The sequence below is a fragment of the Oenanthe melanoleuca genome, chromosome 22 (assembly GCF_029582105.1).
Source record: "Oenanthe melanoleuca isolate GR-GAL-2019-014 chromosome 22, OMel1.0, whole genome shotgun sequence".
Lineage (NCBI taxonomy): Eukaryota > Metazoa > Chordata > Aves > Passeriformes > Muscicapidae > Oenanthe > Oenanthe melanoleuca.
The window spans coordinates 4,902,370-4,922,945 of NC_079355.1; the positions used below are offsets into that span (position 1 = coordinate 4,902,370).

At 58.8% G+C, this 20,576-nt stretch overlaps 3 protein-coding genes across 5 annotated transcripts; 2 read left to right on the plus strand and 1 right to left on the minus strand.

The window, feature by feature from the left end:
- Window positions 1-1,286: 1,286 nt before the first annotated feature.
- Window positions 1,287-8,067, plus strand: LOC130262027 (BAG family molecular chaperone regulator 4-like). 2 transcript variants are annotated; one of them, XM_056508779.1, is made up of 4 exons: window positions 1,287-1,779; window positions 5,324-5,566; window positions 6,147-6,383; window positions 6,728-8,067. In XM_056508779.1, exons 2-4 carry the CDS (start codon window positions 5,327-5,329, stop codon window positions 7,214-7,216), a joined length of 966 nt encoding a protein of 321 aa, XP_056364754.1. In that variant the 5' UTR covers window positions 1,287-1,779; window positions 5,324-5,326; the 3' UTR covers window positions 7,217-8,067. The 2 variants fall into 2 exon arrangements, with proteins under 2 accessions (XP_056364754.1, XP_056364753.1); XM_056508778.1 differs by lacking the exon at window positions 1,287-1,779 and adding an exon at window positions 3,957-4,166.
- On the minus strand, window positions 2,053-3,962 carry LOC130262028 (U6 snRNA-associated Sm-like protein LSm1). Its single transcript, XM_056508780.1, has 4 exons — window positions 3,879-3,962; window positions 3,653-3,721; window positions 3,034-3,149; window positions 2,053-2,527 (listed from the first exon to the last, which is right to left on the minus strand). The coding sequence occupies exons 1-4, from the start codon at window positions 3,922-3,924 to the stop codon at window positions 2,357-2,359; spliced, it is 402 nt and encodes a 133-aa protein (XP_056364755.1). The 5' UTR covers window positions 3,925-3,962; the 3' UTR covers window positions 2,053-2,356.
- Window positions 8,068-9,793: 1,726 nt separating the features above from the next.
- On the plus strand, window positions 9,794-20,098 carry LOC130261985 (phospholipase DDHD2-like). 2 transcript variants are annotated; one of them, XM_056508716.1, is made up of 17 exons: window positions 9,794-10,111; window positions 11,333-11,523; window positions 12,069-12,158; window positions 12,441-12,561; window positions 13,506-13,595; window positions 14,527-14,662; window positions 15,174-15,382; window positions 15,688-15,758; window positions 15,876-15,995; window positions 16,183-16,278; window positions 16,367-16,489; window positions 16,577-16,732; window positions 16,812-16,914; window positions 16,999-17,163; window positions 18,044-18,206; window positions 18,434-18,545; window positions 18,710-20,098. In XM_056508716.1, the coding sequence occupies exons 1-16, from the start codon at window positions 9,940-9,942 to the stop codon at window positions 18,522-18,524; spliced, it is 2,097 nt and encodes a 698-aa protein (XP_056364691.1). In that variant the 5' UTR covers window positions 9,794-9,939; the 3' UTR covers window positions 18,525-18,545; window positions 18,710-20,098. The 2 variants fall into 2 exon arrangements, with proteins under 2 accessions (XP_056364691.1, XP_056364690.1); XM_056508715.1 differs by having other exon boundaries at window positions 15,688-15,995.
- The last annotated feature ends 478 nt before the right edge of the window (window positions 20,099-20,576 follow it).

The following is a 20,576-nucleotide window of genomic DNA, read 5'->3' on the forward strand; positions in this document are numbered from 1 at the left end:
TCCCCAGCTTTCCCCAGATGATTTGAGTCCCACCTGCGGTCCACAATGGTCCTGCTGCTCCCCAGGATGTTCAGCTCCATTGCCAGGGCTGCCATTCTCCACTGTGTGCCAGAAAACACCTCCTGCTTGGGTCAGCAGTGTGGGGTTACAGGGAGGTGCTGCAGGGACCAGGAGCGAGCCAGAAGCTGCACTATCCCTTCCCAAAACGTGCACTGGGAGCTCTTCTGTGCAGCCATGCCCACACAAGTGTGATTCCCGGGTCAGGACACAGCTCTCCCCAAGTTTGGGCTGCACCCAGCTGTTCCCACCTCCCTGTACACAGCAGGGAGGGAAAACCAGAGGGTTTGAAATCTGTGAGTCACAGCCAGGAGCGTCCAGCACAGAGCACTGACAGGTCTGGGTGCTTGGGGACACCAGACACCCCAATATTGTGCACTGCCCCAGCCCTGAGAGCCAGGGGGACACAGCCCCAGGGAGCCCCTGGCTGCCAAAATCCTGGGCTGTTATCCCAGATGGAGCAGCAGCTCCCAGCACAAGGCTTCCCACAAGGACACACGGCTGTTTGTGAGAAAAAATCAAAACATCCCAAGCAGAGCCACCCCTCTGGCTCCAGGCTGGGGGGAACACAACCCATCTGTGCCCTCAGGAGGGGACACAGGCACAGCCACACTGTGCCACAGCCCGTGAGGAAATGCTGCAGGTGACGAGTCCCCAGAGCAGGACACAGACCCCAAAAAGGCACCCAGAGCCCTCGGGGGATCTGGTTAACCAGGACAGCCCAGCCCCCAGAGACACCCCCAGGCTCCTGCACAGTGACCACGCAGCTCCATCTGCATTCACTTCATAGGGCTGGAAGCACACACATCCACAAATGTACAAAACCAAAATTCTGCCAACCTAAGACACTGGAGATTCACCAGGGCCTCAGGGCTGAGGGACCCAAGAGCCCTGAGGCTCCCACCTTGGAGAACATTCTCTCTTCTAGCCCAGTTCCCACTGCAGTGGCTGCAGCAGGGCAGGCTCTGTGGGGTGACCCTGTCCCTCCTGCTGCAGCACAGCCTGGGGGGGGTGTCCCCCCATTCCAAGGCTGCTCTGGTGCTATTTGGAGAGCACAGACAAACCACAGCCCCTGGTGCCCACAGAGGTCACACCCAACGCTGAGATAAGATAACAGGCTCATGAGCAGCAAGAACAGGTCCATTCTTGATGATACCTCCAAAGAGCCATTCCCTCTTGCCAGAGATCTTCCAGCCACAGGAGACAGCTTCATAAATGCTTTTTATAAAATTTTGTTAGAAAGAGACAGCATTTCCTTGTTTAAACCTTTGCTACTCCCAAACCCACAGCACCCACTCAAGCCCAATGGGGCAGAAATGTTTCCCCCCAAAGCAAGAGGCCTCTGGGCCAGTGAGAAGGGGCCAGTGCTGGCCACAGCAGCTGCCAGCTCTCCAGGACAGCTGTGCTCAGCCCCAGCAAGCAGAGCTGGGCTTGTCCTCTGTCCCAGCATTACTCTCACTGCCCAGGGCAGCACCCTGAGGCTCCTCAGGGATTGTCCCTGCCCGGGTTTGCCTTTCCCTGGCCACACCCAGGAGCTCCCAGATCCTGGCAACTGCCCAAAGGCAGGCCCAGGACTCTCCCACCTGTGGAAGGGCCGGGACACACCCGGGCCACAGGACTCTCCAACCCCACAGAGCTGCACCAGCTGCCCCAGCACCAAGGTGAGGAGGGGCTGAGGTCCAGACTCTGCGGTGCCCAGGTACAGCAGCTCTTCACCAGCAGGTAATTAGTGGGTTCAGCTGGTAATTAGTGGGCAGGGGAGTGGCACAGCCTGGCTGGGGGGGACGGATTGTCTTTGTTGGGGTACAGGGGTATCCAGGTTCTGCTCCCCAATCCAGAGCAGGATCTTATCACGGGCTCCAGCATTCCCTTGGAGTGAGCCCAGCCCATGGCTGGACCAGGGGTCCCATATGTCCCTGCACAGCACACAGACGGACAAGAGCTGGCCTGAGAGAGGACAAACTGTCAGGACCAGAATACCGGAAAACATCGATGTCAGGATCAAGGATTTATTTACATGTCAAGGAAAACTCTCACCCAGAGTCATGTGAGGAGGAAAAAGCAAACAAACAGAAGGAGCAGTGATTTGCCTCCCAAACATAAATGCTTGCAGCACTCCCAGTGCGCTGGGCCGCCCTCATCTCCTCCTCCAGAAGGAGACCAAAGGCATGATTTGTGTACAGTTACCAGCACCATGGAAAATACAATCCGAAAATCCAAACCGCCTTTGCAAGGGGATGTGTCCCTGCCCAGGCAGCTCCCGGAGCAGCCCTGGCTCCTGCAGCCCAGGGCAGCAGCCTCAGTACTCATCCAGAGTGTCTGCCCGTGGCACCGACAGGCCCCGCTCCTTCAGCGCCTGCACCTTCAGCTTCTCCGACTCCTGCTTGGCCTGCTGCTCCACCCGCTGCTCCTCCAGGATCTCCTCGATGGACACCTGCTGCAGAGGTGTGTCACTCTCCTTCTCCAGGTCCTGCAGGAGAAAGGGCCCCTTCAGCTCTGCACAGCACCCCTGGAGCACAGGGCACCCAGCAAAGCATGGAGGGGACAGGACAGAGGTGCTGGAAGCATTCAGGGGTGGGGACGTGGGCAGGGATCCCCAGCACAGCCCTGGGAAGGGGCTCCTGGGGACCCCAAACGCTGCTTAGCCCCTCCTGAGCCCATCCCAGATGGGGTCCCCCGGTGCAGAGCCAGGAGGGAGATAACAGCCAGCAATGCCACCCTCCAGCAATGCCACACAAGCTGGAGTTTCCCCACAGCTCCCTCTGCATTCTTCTTCATCCTCTGTCATCCCAGAATAGCAGCAGGAGGCACCCTCGCCCTGCAGGCTGGCATTTCTGTGATGGTTCAGCCTGAACTGGCTCTGGATGCAGCTCCAATTCCAACCCAAGAGAACAGCAATGTTCCATAGCAGACAGACAGACAAACCACAAGCACCCCCAGCTCAGGGCCAGGCTGCAGCAGGAGCTGTGCACTTACAATTTCTCCCAGCAGCACCACATTCTCGCCCCTCACCACGAAGATGCCCCGAGGGATGTCCCCATACTTCTTGCCCACGTGGATGCGCTCTACAGTCTGGTGCAACACCAGGTTTGCTGCAGCAACGAGAGAGACAGAAAACCAGCGGCGTTCCACGGTGAATTCTGGCAGAGCAGCGTCCCCAGTGCCACCGGGCAGAGCCCAGAGCAGTGCTGGAGCTGGCTGTCCCCTGTCCCACCGGGCAGTGCTGGCGCTGGCTGTTCGCCTCGCTCGGTGGGTGCCCCGAGCCGGGTCCCTGCAGGTACCGACACTACATAGCTCGAGTCCCTGGGCACAGAAGATGATGGCAACGCTGGCGCTGCAACCTCTGGCCAGCACCGAGCGCTCAGTTAGAGGCTGAACATCACCCGGCTGCTTCTGCCCAAAAAGCGATGCCTGAGCGCCAGCGCTGGATGCGATCCCAGGTGCGGGAGGAACCCCCGTGAAGAACCAGGTCCAGGGGAATCCCGCACAGATGTTTAACCCCCAGCACAACCACACCGGGAAAAGGCACCGCGGCTCCCTCCTCATCCTCCTCCCCCTCCCCCCTGCCCGGTTCCCCGGCCCAGCCCGGCCGTACCGAACTGGTCGATGCTGCGCAGGAACCCGATCAGCGTCCGCCCGTCCCGCAGCAGCACCAGGTGCTTCTCTGCGGGAAAGGAGAGCGGCGGTCGGGCACGGCCCCCGCGGCACCGGCACCGCGCCACGGGGAGCGGCTCGCCGCGGGAACGGGGCTGCGGGGACCGGACCCGGGACCCCGCGGCGGGGCGGCACCGGCGGGGCTGGGCCGGGCCCGGAGCACTCACTGTCGATGTCCTGGATCAGGCTGGCCGTGCCCGGCATGTAGTTCATGGTGCCGCTGCGCCCGCAGCGGAAGCGCCGCCATGCGCCGCCGCCCCGGAACCGCCCGCGCCGGGCGGGCGCCACCCGCCGCTGCCCCTTTAAGGCGCGCCAGCCGTGCGCGCGGGGCCGCCGCCGATTGGGCGCGGGGCGCGGGGGGCGGGGCCTCGGCGGCGGCCATGGAGCCCCGCGCGGCCGGGCCGTGCCCGCTGCACCCCGCGGGGGCCCCGCGCCCGCCCGCGGCGGCCGCGCAGGTAACGGGGCGTGGGGCGGGCGGGCGGGGCCCGGCGGGATGGGCACGACCCCCGGGATGGCCACTGCCCCCGGGATGGCCACAGCCCTCGGGACGGGCACTGCCCCCGGGACGGGCACTGCCCCGGGACGGGCACTGCCCCGGGATGGGCACAGCCCTCGGGGTGGGCACTGTCCCGGGATTGGCACGGCCCGTGGGCGGGCAGACAGCGCTCAGCCCGGCCCTGCCTGCAGCTTCCCACGCCCGCCGGGTTCTTGTGGCTCTGCTCGCGGAGCCGTCCGGGCGTGTAACGGGGCAGAAAAGAGCACGGGGACCTTCGTGGGGCTCCTTTGTCAATGCTGGGATCCTGGGAATGCGGCGGCCCGGGAGCACCGTGATCCCGTGGTTGGGCATTCCCGGATCCCATCCCATGGCTGGCCGTTCCCAGGCTGGGCATTCCCGGGTCCCATCTCATGGCTGGGCATTCCCAGGTTGGGCATTCCCGGATCCCATCCAATGGCTGGCCATTCCCAGACCCGTCATCTGCAGGGTTTTGGGCCGCTGTGCCCATTCCGTGTGCCGAGAGCAGCTGCGGCTGTGGTTTGGTTTGGTTTGGTTTATTTTGGTTTATCCTCGGGGATAGCGGGACTGGGCCAGCTCTTCCATAAACCCTGGCATGCAGGTTGTACAGCTCAGGCGCAAAACCCTGCTTTGCCCAAAGGTGCAGGGAGTCGTTCCCTGAGCTCCTGAAGTTCTGTGCTTCAGTATCTGCAGTCAGAACATTCTCTACACATCGGTTATGGGATGGATCCAGGTAAATCCTTGGACATGCCCTGGATGCGCAGACCTTCCATACAGAGACCCTCAGCACCTGCAGCTCAGGAAGATGAATGCTGCTGGCAGAGCTTGTCTGTTTGTATTGTGTTTGTGTAAGAATGAGCAGGGAAATGAACTTTCCTCGAGTGTTTCCCGTCCTCAGCTGAGCAAGACCTGGTGAAGCTCAGTGTTAGACCTGGTACAGCCAGGTTAGACCAGGAAAGCCTAAAACTGGGGCAGACCAGCCTGGGGGTGAAGGAACCCCCTGGGTAAATGATGCAGGAAGGGCCAGTCCTCGTTCCTGGAGCCCCTCTGCCCGTGCCCATGTCCCATCTCCTCTCTGTGCTCTTCCCTTGTCCCCAGGCCATGGATTCTCCCTATGCCAACGGAGCCTACAGCCCCCCGTACCCGCCCTATGCCAGCCTGCCGCAGCCACGGGGCTTCTACTGCTCGGGGCCGGCGCGCAGCCCCTACCCCCCCGAGCCCCCCGGCCTCTACCGGCCCCCGTCGCCCGCCCCCGCCTGGAGCTTTGTGCCCCCCGAGTGTCCCAGCGAGGGCTCCGCGCTCCGCCGGCAGCAGCAGGGCCCCGGCTACTCCCCGCCGCAGGTAAGGGCACTGCCAGCCCTGGGTGGTTCCTGCCATGGGGGCTGGGGGCTGGGGCCGGGGGAAGCGGCTCTGGTGGCTCTTGGGCACCTTGTCCTGCCTGGTTTTTTTTACTGTTAAAAAACTGATGGTCACCCTGGTCTCTGGAGACTCTGAGCTTTTGGGCGAGGAAAGGAGGAATTGGTCAGCCAGCCTGAGCTGCAGCTGCTTCACAGAGTCCCAGAATTGCTGAGGTTGGAAGAGATCTCCAAGATCACCGAGTCTATGCCCCATCCCCACCTTGTCACCCAGCCCAGAGCGCCACATCTGGTCCTTCCTTGGAAACCTCCAGGGCTGGGGACTCCACCACCCTCCTGGCCCTTATGTTCCAATGTTTTACAACCCTTTCCCTGAAGAAATTCCTCCTGATGTCCAACCTGACCCTCCTCTGTCCCAGCTTGAGGCTGTTTCTTCTTGTCCTGTCCCTTGTTCCCTGGGAGCAGAGCCCGACCTGCCCTGGCTGCCCTGCCCAGCTGCCAGGGATGTCTGGGGGTGCAGTGCTGGGCTGACCCCGGCTGTGATTCCTGTTCCCCTGTCCTTGCAGACCCCAGGAATGCCGATGCCGCAGTATCCGTACGGAGATGGCAGTGCAGGGCTCACGGGGCCACAGCCCAGAGCCCTGGAGGACACCTGGGGCCCCCCCTCAGTCTATGGGGTGCAGCCACGTTACGGCTGGCCCGCGGCCTCGGGGCACAGCAACCTCTACGTCTCTGATTCACACCCAGGCTGGACTGGCAGTGGGGCTCCTGCCCAGCCTCCCTCCTGGGAGCCACAGGGACAGGTGAGCTCCTGTTTGCACACACAAGGCTTAAATCCACAGCTGTAATTCCATGAAGTGCCTGCAGGACAAGATGTCCTGGGTGGGTCTTGAAATGGGTCTGACATTTCTGGGTTGGATCAGGAATTAAGAGTCTCCACATTTTTGGTCCCTGATGGGGGGGTTCAGGGGCTCAGACTCCTCCTCTGGCCAGGTGTCATTTGCTGGAGTGTTCTTTCTAAGATGGGAACCAGAGCACAGGTGCCTGTCCCCAGCATCCCCAGTTCACCATTTGGTGCAGGATGAGAGCAGAAACCTCTGGGTTTAAGGGAAATGCACTGAGAGATGTTTTCTCCTTCTGACTGCAGGACTCTGTCTATGACAGAGCTGAGCAGAGCCCCAGCCCCCACAGTTACTACTCTGACGTGGAGCAGCGGCCCTCGGGGCCAGTGACTGAGCACAGGATGGCCAAGGCCGCCCCGTGCCAGCCCCGGGTGCAGTACAGTGCCCAGCCCCAGCTCTACGAGCTCGCCCCACGGAAGGCCCTGGCCGGGAGCCGCGAGCTGGGCCGCAGGGCTGCTGAGCAGCCTTGCAGCAATCCTGCAGCCCTGCAGCCCGAGATCCAGAGGATCCTGCACGTGATGGGGGAGGCTGGACAGCTGGAGGAAGAGGTGGATGAGTTTGTAGGGAAAAAGACAGATAAATCCTATCGGCTCCTGGAGGAGATGCTGACCAAGCTGCTGCTGGAGCTGGATTCCATTGAGACTGGGGGCCAGGACAGCGTCCGGCAGGCCAGGAAAGAGTCCGTCCACAGAATTCAGGCCATACTGGAAAAACTGGAAAGAAAGGGATTGTGAAAGCACATGAGCCACAACACACAGCTGTTGTTGAGGTTCCAAAGAGTTTCAGTTCTCTTAAATCTCAGCTCTTTCTGCTACGCACTATTGACAATGGAATAGCAATAAGCCCTCAGTCAACAAATCAAATCAAACCCACCAAAAAGCCAGCCCAGAAGCCCAGCCCTGAGAAACAACTCAGCAAAGGACAAATTGAGAGAGGTTTGAAGCAGCAAGAGTGTTTAATGAAGATGTTGAAGAGAGCTGGGCCAAGGATGGAGGCCTGTGGGGTTGTGTACAGAGTTCCCCAGAGCAGGTCCAGTCTCTGGGTGTCTCCTCCTGCCACAGCCAGTCTTTGAACACTGCAATGTGCTGCAATGTGCAGCCACCAACCAAGACTCTGGGCTTGTCCTCACTGCCTGTAATTTCAGCTTCAGCTCCCTTGCCATAAACCCCATGTGTCCTCATAGGGGTTGTTTGGGTTTAGTGCACTGAAGGAGCAGCACTGAAGTGCTGGAGGGAGGGGCTGTGCTGGCACATGTCAGGTGGTGCTGTTCCTCTTCTGTGGTGCAGAGCCAGTGTGGGGTGTCCCTGTGGGCATAGGAACAGACTGGAAATCCTAGTTCTGCCACTGGAAGTGCAAGTTAAGGAAAGAACAGATGCAGGATGCTTGGAAGTGATTTTCAGGTCAGTTGGGTCAAAATCCCGTTTAATGTCCCTTTCCATCCTGTGAGTTTTGTGTCCCACTGTGCAGCACCACGGGGAGGGAGCAGCTCGGCCTGTTCCAGCCTCCTGGTCACCACCTGCACAGCAACTCACTGCTATGTGTGATTCTTAATAAACCCTGACCAGTTTTAAATGTTATTTTGTAATTGAGATGTCTCAAAGTGTCTTTTTCTTTAAAAGAAGTGGTGGGGAAGTGTCACCCCTTCCCCAACCAGCTGAACATACAGGGAACACATTCCTGAACAGTATTTCTTCTCCCTGCCTCCTTGGCAGAGAGTTATGTAAATCCCTGGAGAAAAGAGAATGTGAAGTGGGCTGGAATGGCAGGTTCTTGTTCAGGGCGTGGGGATCCCAGCAGCTCCGTGGGACGGTGTGGCTGCCTGTGACATTCCAGCACACCTGGGTGGGTTTTGTGTGTTTCCCCCAAAGCAGAGCTGGGATCAGGGGTCAGCCCCACATCCCACACCTCGGCCTGCAGGAAACTCTGCTGCAGCCACATCCCTGCCTGCTGCCTCTGCTTCCTTCCCACAGCACAGAGTGGAGACAGTCTGGAGCTGTGTCAGCACCCACTGTGCAGGCTCTGCATGTTCTGCAGCTGCAGAAATGGGGAACTGAGCACTCCTGACCCCTCAGATCTCCTCACCAGGCCATACTGTGCCATGGTAAGCACTGGGATAACAGCTCCTGGCAGCTGGTTTATCTTGCAGCATCCACCCACATCACAACCCCCAAATTAGAAAGTCTGTCTGTGTTTATTGCTAGGCTCATCTCTGCAGAAACCAAACTCTTACTCTGGGGGCTGCCCATTGCTTCTCCAGCAGTGCTGGCCCTCAGCAGAGGGTTTCTCAATTGCCATGGAGTCTAAAGTGTCACAGAGGGACTGAAAAACAAACATTAAATCAGCACCGCGTGCTTTCTGCTGCAATCACCCCGTGCTGGGCTGTTTGTTCGTGCTGCAGCCGGCACCAGGGTGGGGGCCACAGTGACCCCAGCCTGGGCAGGGATCGGGGCAGGGGTCACAGGGAGGAACAGGGGCAGGGAAGGTGGGCAGGGGTCGGGGCAGGGATCACGGGCAGGGATCACAGGCAGGGGTCACAGGGAGGAATCACGGACACGGATCACGGCACTGATCACAGGCAGGGATCGGGGCAGGGGTCACAGGGAGGGATCGGGGGCAGGGATCACGGGCAGGGATCGGGGCAGGGATCACAGGCAGGGATCATGAGCAGGGATCACGGGCAGGAATCACGGACAGGGATCACAGGCACCGATCACAGGCAGGGATCGGGGCAGGGATCATGAGCAGGGATCACGGGCAGGAATCACGGACAGGGATCATGGGCACTGATTACGGGCAGGGATCACGGGCACTGATCACAGGCATGGATCACGGGCAGGGATCGCGGGCAGGGATCGCAGGTATGGATCACAGGCAGGGATAGCGGGCAGGGATCGCAGGTATGGATCACAGGCAGGGATAGCGGGCAGGGATCGCAGGTATGGATCACAGGCAGGGATAGCGGGCAGGGATTACGGGTAGGGATCGCGGGCAGGGATTACGGGCAGGGATCACGGGCACTGATCACAGGCATGGATCACAGGCAGGGATCGCGGGCAGGGATTACGGGCAGGGATCACGGGCACTGATCACAGGCATGGATCACAGGCAGGGATCGCGGGCAGGGATCGCAGGTATGGATCACAGGCAGGGATAGCGGGCAGGGATTACGGGTAGGGATCGCGGGCAGGGATCGCGGACAGCGCTGCGGGCACTGCGGGCATGCACTGCGGGCACAGACTGCGGGCAATCCCCGCTCCTCCCCGGCCGTGACGGGAGAGGCGGGCCGCGGGCAGCACCGCCCCGGGCTGGGCGGGCACCGGGGCCGGAGCGGAGCCTGCGCTGCCGCCCGGGCCGGGCCGGGCCTCGCCGCCGCAGCCGCACCGGGACCGCGTTTCCCGATCCCTATTCCCGGCGCGTCCCGCGGGCCCCCGGCGGCGGCGGGAGCGGCGCTGCCCCCATGGCCGCGCAGCCGCCGCCCAGCGCCGCCGAGCCCGTGGAAGCGGAGCCGGGCGGGCCGTACGAGGCGGTGGCGCCGCACTGGTTCTACTGCAGGGTGACGGACACGCGGGAGCGCTGGGTGCCGTTCAGCGCGCAGGACTCGGAGCGGCTGGAGGAGGCGCACGGCGCAGGTACCGCGGCACGGTCGGGGCACTGCCACGGGCCGGGGGCATTGCCGTGGGCGGGGGGCACTGCTACGGGCGGGGGGCACTGCTACGGGCGGGGGCATTGCCGTGGGCGGGGGCACTGCCGCGGGCGGGGGGCACTGCCGCGGGCCGGGGGCACTGCCACGGGCCGGGGGCACTGCCGTGGGCGGGGGTCCCGCGGCACCGCCCGCTGCAGCCCCACCGCCCCTCGGGTCCACAGCCCACCTCCCTGCCCCTGAATCACCGCCAGGAGCGGGCCTGGGGAGGTGAGTGGGGGAGCGTCAGGTGTGTGCTTGGGTGGGTAGCAGGGAAAAATTCCCATGGCTTCCACCTGGGATGCTAGATTTTCCCTCGAGGAGTTTTAAATTGGGACTTTTTTGGCGGTGTGCCTGCTCCCAATAACTGAGCTGTTATGATGCATTAAATGGTCTGACCCCATTCAGCTGATGCTGCTCTAAATTATATATAATCGTACTGTGAAGCATCCTCTGGTGAGGCTGAGAGAACAGTGGCAGGATGGCAGGAATTCTGCTGGGAGAGTCCTCACAGCGTGGAGCTGTGCCTGCTGTGGGACCAAGGACTGGAGGTCAGCTCCAAGCCCCGTGCTGAGGCCCTTGTGTGCCCAATGTCCCCATCTGTGCCACCTGCTGCTGCCACCTGCTGTGCCACCAGAGCTCCCATTGCCCAAGGTTGGGCTCCCGTCCTCCCTCGCCCAGGAAGTTTTGGATTAGAGGCTGTGCTGCCCATCCCCAGTGCTGCTGCCTGGCCCAGCCCAGCACAGGGAGCTGGGCCACCAGCCCAGCCCACAGCCAGACCCAAAGGCAGCGAAATTCACAGTTTGAGGTCTATACTGGGGTTTGTAGAGAGTTCTCTGTTTCAGAGAGGAACAGGTTGGGGATAGGAGACCCTGGTGCACCCCACTGTTACACAATGCACTTCCCACAGCCACAGTTTCACTTTTACCCTCCAGGCGGGGCAGGGAGAGGCCATGTAAACATGTGCCTGAGCTAGACAGAAGGACAATGTCATGTAATATTTTTATCTCACCTGGTGCCTCTGGGGGAAGCCCTGCCCAGGTGCCCCGATGCCACTCTCTGAACTTGGGTGCAGAGGACATTGGCACCTGCTGCCGTGGCTCTGACCCGCCCAGCCTCCAGCCCATGGCCATTGCAGGCTCCTGACTGAGTGCAGCCTGTATTCCCACAGGGAAGGCCCAGGATGACGTGGTTGTCCCCACCTCGGGGGGCAGGTACGACGTGCACCTGCGGGCGCGGCGGCGCATGGCCGTGTACTGGGAGGAGGAGGAGGCTGAAGTGCGACGCTGCACCTGGTTTTACAAGGGGGACAAGGACAATAAGTTCATTCCCTACTCGGAGTCCTTCAGTGAGGAGCTGGAGGTAAACACACCTTTCCCGTTGGTTTCCATCCCAGCTTCTCCTTGCCGCTGTCTCAGCTGTCCCAAACCCCAAACAAGGCCACTGGCACCACAGTCAGGCCTGAGGACATGAACTCCAAAGAGGCTTTGGCACAGCATTCCTGTGGCTGATTGATGTAACTGTGAGCACTGCCGTGGCCTCCCCTTCCCCTGCCCTCAATGCATCCTTCCACAACACTTAAAGTTTCAGGCTTTCCTTTGGGATGATAGAGATATATAGACAGACGTATAAAAATACCCATCTTTGCAATAATCTCTATTCTGATGTACCAAAACCAGTTCTAAGTTGATGGTGAAATCTGATGCTGCTGCTGTCAAAGTGGGGAGTTCTTAAACGTTCTCAGCAGGTGATCCTGGGATGACCCTGCTGCTCCTTCAGCTGATTTCTCTGCTGCCTTTGCAAAGTGTTGATAAGAGATTCTGAAAACTGGGTTGGGAATGTTGCAAGAGCTTGGGCATTGATGGGCATAGTTCCAGCTGACTCACAGTGGGTGTTCTCTTCTGTAGGAAGCTTACATGATTGCAGTGACCCTGGGAGAGTGGAAGAAGAAGCTGGAGTCCCCCAACAGAGAAGTCATTATCCTGCACAACCCAAAGGTGAGCAGGGCCTGGTGATTTCTGTGGTGACCAGTGAGCACATCCCCTTTTTGGGTCTCTTTGTGCTGTTCCCTTCAAATGTGTTTGTCCCAATTCCACTCACCTGCCTGTACCAGAGGAGAGGGCAGTGGCAGCTGAGTCTGCCAGCAGCTTCACGTTTCTTTTCAGCACTTCTGTGGGCAGAGGGCTCAGCCCAGCTCGGTGGTACCAGCCTGTGTCACCCAGCTGCTGCTGTGGCTGTCTCTGCTCTCGGGTCACTGACAGGCTCTTCTTGTTCCCAAGCTGATGGTTCACTACCACCCCGTGGCCAGCTCTGATGACTGGGTCTCCACCCCCACGGAACAAGGTCGGCCCCGCACTGTGAAGAGAGGAGTGGAGAACATCCCTGTGGAGATCCCCAACGGTGAGCTTGCTTCTCCCTCCACCCATCCAAAACCCTGTGGAGTTTTCCTGATCACTCAAAAGGACTGGCAGAAGCTCCCATGATCCTTTAAGTGAACTGCATGTCAAAACATTTTGTGCCAAAAGGATCCAAATGGTTTCAGAAACCTCCCCAGCCCCAGCGAATTCATTGCAGTGAATGTGCAGGGCTGCAGATGCAGGGGAGGGTGCTGAGCTTCCATCTCCTGCACAGACACAGAGCTGCTGGGAGCTCTTCACTGCCTGAAATGACCCCTGGGGTCTCAATGGCTGGATTTGGACAGGAGGAGAGTTCCTTGCCCTGCTAGGCACACAGTGGTTTATCACTTCCCTCTGTGCTGGTGACTCTCTGGGGCACATGCTGTCCCCATCTCTGCAGCCAAGTGTCAGCTCTGTGCCCTCCCAGCTGCCCTGAGCTCCCAGTCAGGCCTCAGGACTCGTCCCCATGAGGACATCAGGCAGTTACTCCATTTTCCATGGGTGCCTGCTCTCAGGAAGGCAGGCATGCAAACTAAGGTGTGTGGGAAGTAGAGAACAAGCCCTGACTCCACCTGGGGCCTCCCTGGGAGATGCAGCTCCATGGGGCTCAGCAGTGGGCTGGGCATGGGGCAGCTGCACTGAGCCCTCCTGGTCCTGCAATTCCCTGTGCTGAACATCCCCACGGCTGGGCAGGGGTGAAGAGCAGTGGGGACGAGCCACCACCCCTTCCTCTCTGCCCTCTTGGTCCAGATCCATCCCAGGGCAGGTGGCTGAATTTAGCTGGACTAAGAAATGTGAGAAATGCCAGCAGCCCTGAGGTGTAAATCCGGGCACTAACAAGGGCTGAGGTGGGGGTGGGAGGCTCCAGCCCTGCACAGTGGTGCCTCCAGCAGCTCCTTTCCCTGCTGGACACTGTCTCCCGTGCCCTGAGCTCCCTCCCCTCCTCAGGAGAGCCGCTGCAGATCGACCACCTGGTGTTCGTGGTGCACGGGATCGGCCCCGCCTGCGACATCCGCTTCCGCAGCATCGTGCAGTGCGGTAGGTGCAGGGCTGGGAACCTCCCAGGGCTGGGGAACCTCCCAGAGATGGGAATGGGAACCCTCCCAGAGCTGGGGAACTTCCCAGGGCTGGGGAACCTCCCAGAGATGGGAATGGGAACCCTCCCAGAGCTGGGGAACTTCCCAGGGCTGGGGAACCTCCCAGAGATGGGAATGGGAACCCTCCCAGGGCTGGGGAACCCTCCCAGAGATGGGAATGGGAACCCTCATAGGGCTGGGGAACTTCCCAGGGCTGGGGAACCTCCCAGAGATGGGAATGGGAACCCTCCCAGGGCTGGGGAACCTCCCAGGGCTGGGGAACTTCTCAGAGATGGGAATGGGAACCCTCCCAGAGCTGCGGGACTTCCCAGAGCTGGGGAACCCTCCCAGAGATGGGAACTCTCCCAGAGCTGGGGGACTTCGCAGGGCTGGGGAACCTCCAGAGCTGAGAACCCTCCCAGTTCATTCTGGGGCTGGGAAACGCTGCTAAGGGGCCCCAGAGCATTCCCACACACGGGCAGGCTGCAGGGCCAAGCTGCTGACTGTGGGCAGTGTGAATAGAACACTCACTGACCCACCAAATCCCACCTTCTTAAGGGGTTTAGGCAGCTGTTGTTCATCAGTTATGCTTCACAACAGTTATTTTTTAGGCATGTCTAAAAATGCCTTACCCTGACTGCCAGACCAAAGTCCTGCCCTGCCCCTGTGAAGGAGGTACACATGGGGCAGTGAAATCCAGTGAGCACACGTGGCAGGACATGGGGCCTCCCCTGATCTGCAGTTAAAGATTCAGGGACTTAGGGGAGCAGCAGCAGATTAAAGACCCTGGTGGGATTTCCCCGTAATGATCTTCCATCGTATTAAGTGGTGTTGGTGCCACGGGCTGGCCCCAGAGCCTGGTGGATCTCCACAAGAGCTGTTGTGTTTTGCAGTGAATGATTTCAGGAACGTCTCCCTCAGCATGCTGCAGTCCCACTTCAGGAAGGCCCAGGAGCAGCAGCAGGTTGGCCGGGTGGAGTTCCTGCCCGTGAACTGGCACAGCTCCCTGCACTCCACAGGCGTGGACGTGTAAGTGTCCCACAGCCACTGCCCCTGGGCTGGGGGATGGCAGGGAGCCTCCTGCCCTGGAAACTCCACTTCTGTTGGGAAAGCAGGAAAGCTGTGAATTTTTAGGGTAGGGGTGAGCAGGACAGACAGGGACCCCCAGAGCACCTCCCCATTCTGCAGCACACAGCAGGCACCTGCTCTGATCAGCATCCTGGGAATAGAGATCTGCCTTTCCCTGGCTGATCTTGGGACTGTAGACATCCACACCTTGTAAAGGCCTCTGAGAGCTGAGTACCCAGTTCCTGCACTGCAGGGAGGGCAGGCGGCAGCCAGCTGCTGGGCAGGCTCTTTATTCCCAGAATGTAAGAGCACAGGCTGTGCTTTGCCTGCAGTCTGGGCATAAGCCGAGGGTCTGGATTACAACACAGCTCCTTGGAGACTGTGTCAATGCTCCTCTGAAGTTACCCTTTGCTTTAGAGCAGGGCGGGTCCCGTGGCTCCCCACTGCAGCCCCCCGTGCCCTTTCCCCGCAGTGACCTGGAGCGGATCACGCTGCCCAGCATCAACCGCCTGCGTCACTTCATCAACGACACCATCCTGGACGTGTTCTTCTACAACAGCTCCACCTACTGCCAGACCATCGTGGACACGGTGGCCTCGGAGATGAACCGTCTGCACCGGCTCTTCCTGCAGAGGAACCCGCAGTTCAGGGGCGGGGTGTCCATCGCGGGGCACAGCCTGGGTGAGGTGGGGTGCCCGGGGAGCAGGGGGGGCCCCTCTGGGTCAAAGGGACACCTTGCCCTAGGCCAGGCTGCTCCCAGCCCTGTCCCAGCTTCCAGGGGTGTGGCACCACAACTTCTCTGGGCAGCCTGTGCCTGTGCTTCACCACTGAGTCAATAATTTCTTCCTGACATCTGATCTAGCCTGCCCTCTGTCAGCCATTGCCCTTTGTCCTGTCATTGCCTGGTGCAGCTCTTCCATCCAAAAAGGAGGTGGCTCAGGCCCTTCCCCTGCAGGTGCTGATGCTCTTCCCATGGCTGGTTTTAGGATCACTCATTTTGTTTGATCTCCTGACTAACCAGAAGGCTGATCCCGAGGAGGATGAGCACTGTGCACAGGTATGGGAGGTCACTGACCCCTTTCTCCTGCAGCTGCATGGGGATGGGGGAGAGCACAACATGCACAGGAGCAGACTGGTGAGCAGAAAGCATGATCCCTTCTGGATCTGTTCACAGGGGTCCAGGACAACCTCAAGCATGGTGGGTATTGAGGAAGTAAAAGAAATCCTGAAGAAGCTGGAGCTGTCTGAGTATTGTGATGTTTTTGAAAAGGAGAAAATGGACAGGCAAGCACTGGTGAGAAGTTCTCCTGTTTACCTGGCTCTTGTGGCTCTTCTTTGCTTTTCTTCCCCATCATCCCATCACTGCACATCTTCTAGTACTGAGTCACACATGAAGCATCTCTGAGGAAGAACACAGTCTCATCAGGAAGAGACACCCCACCTCTGCTCCTCGACTAACACCAGCTTTGCTTATTTTCCAGTTTTTGTGCACAGACAAAAACCTTAAAGAAATGGGAATTCCCTTAGGGCCAAGAATGAAAATACTCCATTACATCAGCTCCAAGACAGAGATGAAGGTTTGTTTTCTGCATGGCTTGTGCTCATGCCATCACATCCCATCCCATTCCATCTGTCTGACACAAGGACCCCTTTGTGCTGCTGCAGGATCAGAGCTCAGCAGCTCCCAGGCACAGTGAGTGTGGAGCCAAGCCAGGATCCCTGTCCCAGCATGGGGACAGCTCAGAGGAGATCAGGAGCTGCCAGTACAGGGACGTGGGCTTGGGACAGGTAACAGCTGAGCTCTGGCTGCACCCACAAAGCCCTGTAACACCAGCACAGAGATCATGAACAGCCCTGAGCATCCCCCTCTCCCAGGTGTCAGCAAACTACCCCCAGCTGAGCTACAAGCCCAGCATCTTCTTCGCCTTCGGCTCTCCCATCGGGATGTTCCTCACCGTGCGAGGGGTGAAGCGCATCGACCCCAGCTACAGCCTGCCCACCTGCAAGGGCTTCTTCAACATCTTCCACCCTGTAGGTACAAGAGCCAGAGCTGCCCTGCCTGGGCCAGGAGGAGCAGGAGCCCTGGCCACTGTCCCCCTCTCGTCTGCAGTTTGACCCGGTGGCGTATCGCATCGAGCCCATGATCGTCCCGGAGCTGGAGTTCGAGCCCATGCTGCTGCCCCACCACAAGGGCAGGAAGAGGATGCACCTTGGTATGGCCCAGGCAGCCGCTGTCCCCTGGCCCAGGGCTGTGCTGCAGCCCCCAGCCCCACAGCCACCCCCCTCCTGCCTTGCAGAACTGAAGGAGGGGCTGACCCGCATGAGCGTGGACCTGAAGAACAACCTGCTGGGCTCCCTGCGCGTGGCCTGGCAGTCCTTCACCCGCGCCCCGCTGCCAGCCCTGGAGCCAGGGAGCGCTGAGGCTGAGGCTGAGGCAGAGGCTGGCACTGAGAAGCAGCCAGGTGGGTGGTGGGGTGCGTGGGGCAGGGAGGAGCTGCCTGTGCAGGCTGGGCTCCCACAGCCACAGTGCCCAGCCAAGGGATCTCCTCTGGGCTCTGGAGGCAGCTGGCTCTCCCCAAATGCTGTGGCATTCCCCTGTTAGCCCCTGATTAAGGGATTTTCTGCATGCACACCACATTTTAAACCCATCCCCTTCCTCTGGCTGTCCCTGCACTGCTGTTTCTCAGCACTTCAGCTGCCTCTCCCATTTGGGAGCTGCAGAGGAGTAAAGGGAGTGAGACCACATCTTGAGTACTGTGTCCAATTCTGGGGCCCTCAGTTTAGGAAGGATGTTGATATGCTATAACGTGTCCAGAGGAGGGCAACAAGGCTGGTGAAGGGCTTGGAACACAAGCCTTAGGAGGAACGTTTGAAGGACTGGGGTTGTTTAGCCTGGAAAAGAGGAGGCTTAGAGGTGACCTTATTGCTCTCTACAACTTCCTGAAGGGAGGCTGTAGACAGGTGGGGGTCAGTCTCTTCCACTGGGCAGCATCTGACAGAACCAGAGGACACAGTCTCAAGCTACATCAGGAAAGGTATAGGTTGGATGTTAGGAAGAAATTTTTCACCGAAAGAATAATAAAAGTACTGGAATGCTCTTCCCAGGGAGGTGGTGGAATCATCATCTCTGGAAGTGTTCAAGAAAAGGCTGGACATGGCACTTAGTGCCATGTTATAGTCTATACTCTGAGTTGAGGTGTTAGGACATAGGTTGGACTCGATGATCTTGGAGGTCTCTTCCAACTTCAGTATTCTGTGATTCTGTGGGAGGGCATGGCCCTGCTGTTGCAGTGCCATGGCTGCTGGTGCCCTGTGGCTGAGCCACACTCTTCCTTCCCCCAGACACGAAGGCAGAGGAGCCCCCAGCAGCAGTGAAGGAAGAGCCCCCCCCAGTCAACGTGGGGAGGCTGAACGGAGGGAACCGCATCGACTACGTGCTGCAGGAGAAGCCAATAGAGAGCTTCAATGAGTATTTGTTTGCACTCCAGGGGCATCTCTGCTACTGGTAAGTGTCTGTGTAATGCTCAGGGCTTCACATTTACAGAATGGCATCAGTGTCAAACCTAGCAGAGCCTCAGCTGATCTCGGGAACAGGATCTCGTTTCTGTGACACACAGAGGGTGGGCACAGACAGAAGAAGCATGTGGTGCTGCCTGCATCTGCCCCAGCCATCAGAGATGTCCTGACAGAGTGCAGGGAATGCCCTTCTGATTGCCATGTCTCCTCCTGCAGGGAGTCAGAGGACACGGTTCTGCTGGTTCTGAAGGAGATCTACAAGACACAAGGCATCACACTGGATCAACCTTTACCAGGAAGCCAGTGACCAACCTGTGCTGTACTGGCTGTAAGTCACCTTTTCTAAACCCCTTCTGGATTTCCTAGGACACCTCAGAGGAGATCTGGTTTGTTTGAGGGAGTAATATCCATTATCTAAGGCAGGGAATTCATGTCAGCTTTCTTCTTTGGCCTGTCAGCACCTTTGCCTGTGTTCACCTTTTGCTTTCTTAGGTCCAGTCCCACTGAGTTCTCACCAGGAAAGTCCAGATCTCTTCTCTGCTGCCGTGTCCTGCATGCTGCTTCCCAAGTACTTGCTGCTGCCTGGACATAAGGATGGATTTTCTTCCATTTTGGGTAGGGGGAAAAACTGTCAAGGGAAAACCACTTCTGCTCAAGCACACACAACACCTGTACAGTGACTCCCTGTGGCAACGCGTACTTTTCACCCTGCACCCTGTGAGTCCCCACAGCAGCTCCTCCAGCAGTGCAGCAGAGCTGTCAGGCTCCTTGGGGAGGACAATCAGAGCCCGGGACCTGAGGAGAAAAAGCCTTAAACACAGAGCATGGCAAGAGCTCCAGCAGCCCTGGAGCAGGGGAGGCTGCTGGCTGCTAACAAACACCCAGAGCAGCGCAGGCCTGGGAGGCAAAGTCCAGGGCACAGGCTGCTGCTGAGCCAGCAGGGTCTGTGCAGCAGCCACTCACATCCCTGCACTGCTGCTGCATGTTTGTGCAGCCCTGGCCATGCCAGGCAGGGCTGCCCTGTAAGAGAGCAGCATGTTCCTGCTCCTCCCTGCTGTCTTGTGCTGGTAGTGCCAGCTCAGCTCCCTCACCCAGCCCGTGCTGGCAAACCAGGGGCTCCCCCTGCACTGACCAAGGCTGTACCTGCTCCCAGGAAAGCTTCACCCCAGCCCCAGCTGGGGAGTAGCAGCTGCTCCTGGCAGTGTCAGGGCAGCGTGAGCCCTTTGTCCTGCAGGACATGGAACCATCAGCTAAGGATGGAGATTCTGTGCCCAGCACCCTCCAGTCCTTGGTTTTAGCTTTAAATGTACAAAACACAGCCAGCAAAGGTGCAGCCCAGATCCAGCAGGGTCTGGGCACTGCAGGAATGACACCAGCTCAGTCTGCACCTGCCTTGAAGCTTTTTTCTGAGGGGGACAGGGTAGAGAGCCTCTGTGATCCTTCCTGGCCACCAAAGCCCCTGGGCTGGCACAGTGCCTGGACTGGGGCTCCAGTGCTGTGTGAGGTGTTGCTGTGCAGCCTTTGGAAGAGCCAAACCACTTTTCCTCCTGCTGACTTTTGCCCTGCATGGGGTAAGAAGCCTTTTTCCCCCACAGCCTGTTGGTTTGTTTTTCCTCCATTGTCTGTCATTTGCACTATTGGAAGGGTTTTGTTTGCAGCCTCCATCCCTCCTCCCTTCCCAAGGAACAGAAGCTGTTCTTACCTGAGTGCAGGAACAGCCAAGCTGCTTGGTCAGCACCTGAACTGCTGCTGGCTAAGGTCTCATGGGAGTAGGAAATGGGACAGTCTTAACATGGGACACTAATGATCAGCTTTTTAAGTTATGCACTTTGTTTAAAAAAAAAAAAAAAAGAAAAGAAGTTAAATACATTTTAAATGTTATTTAATGTCTTTTCCAGTAAAAGCCAAAATAAATAAGTAGATGACTGTGGTGTGTACATGTCTGGGGGGAGAGGGAAGGGTTGGGAAATTCTCATGTGCAGTTTTAGGGGAAAGCGAAGCTATTTGTAATTCTGTTGAAGCTGCAGAGTTATAGAGGGTCTAAACTGCAGGTGATGGGGTTTCATTAGTGACTCACCTGCCTTGCTGTGCTGCAGCCTCACCTGTGCTGTTTGCATGTACTACACCTGTCTTTGAAGGGACCAGTGACCAAGAGCTGCTCACAGAGCCCCTGGCAGGCAGCTGGCCCTGGATCTGCCCTTCCTTGGAGAGACAGACCATGGGCAGAGAAACAAGCACCTGTGCAGGGATCTCACACAGGTGCAGGGATGCTCTCAGGCACCATTTCATTTTCTGCTGTCATCTCCTTAAAACTCTACTAAAGCTGCAAGGAAAGAGCAGCCACCAGAAACCCTGCAGA

Bases quoted from the DNA above. Each gene is read 5' to 3' on its own strand.
- LOC130262028 (XM_056508780.1), bottom strand. From the start codon at position 3,924: ATGAACTACATGCCGGGCACGGCCAGCCTGATCCAGGACATCGACA. The intron at 3,722-3,878 runs GTGAGTGCTCCG...CCTTTCCCGCAG, and splicing joins CCTGATCCAGGACATCGACA to AGAAGCACCTGGTGCTGCTG. The intron at 2,528-3,033 runs GTAAGTGCACAG...TTTCTCCTGCAG, and splicing joins TGGTGCTGCTGGGAGAAATT to GACCTGGAGAAGGAGAGTGA.
- LOC130262027 (XM_056508778.1), top strand. From the start codon at position 3,957: ATGCGCCGCCGCCCCGGAACCGCCCGCGCCGGGCGGGCGCCACCCGCC. The intron at 5,567-6,146 runs GTAAGGGCACTG...CTGTCCTTGCAG, and splicing joins CCGGCTACTCCCCGCCGCAG to ACCCCAGGAATGCCGATGCC. The intron at 6,384-6,727 runs GTGAGCTCCTGT...TTCTGACTGCAG, and splicing joins CCTGGGAGCCACAGGGACAG to GACTCTGTCTATGACAGAGC.
- LOC130261985 (XM_056508715.1), top strand. From the start codon at position 9,940: ATGGCCGCGCAGCCGCCGCCCAGCGCCGCCGAGCCCGTGGAAGCGGAG. The intron at 15,996-16,182 runs GTGAGAAGTTCT...CTTATTTTCCAG, and splicing joins AAATGGACAGGCAAGCACTG to TTTTTGTGCACAGACAAAAA. The intron at 16,733-16,811 runs GTAGGTACAAGA...TCTCGTCTGCAG, and splicing joins TCTTCAACATCTTCCACCCT to TTTGACCCGGTGGCGTATCG.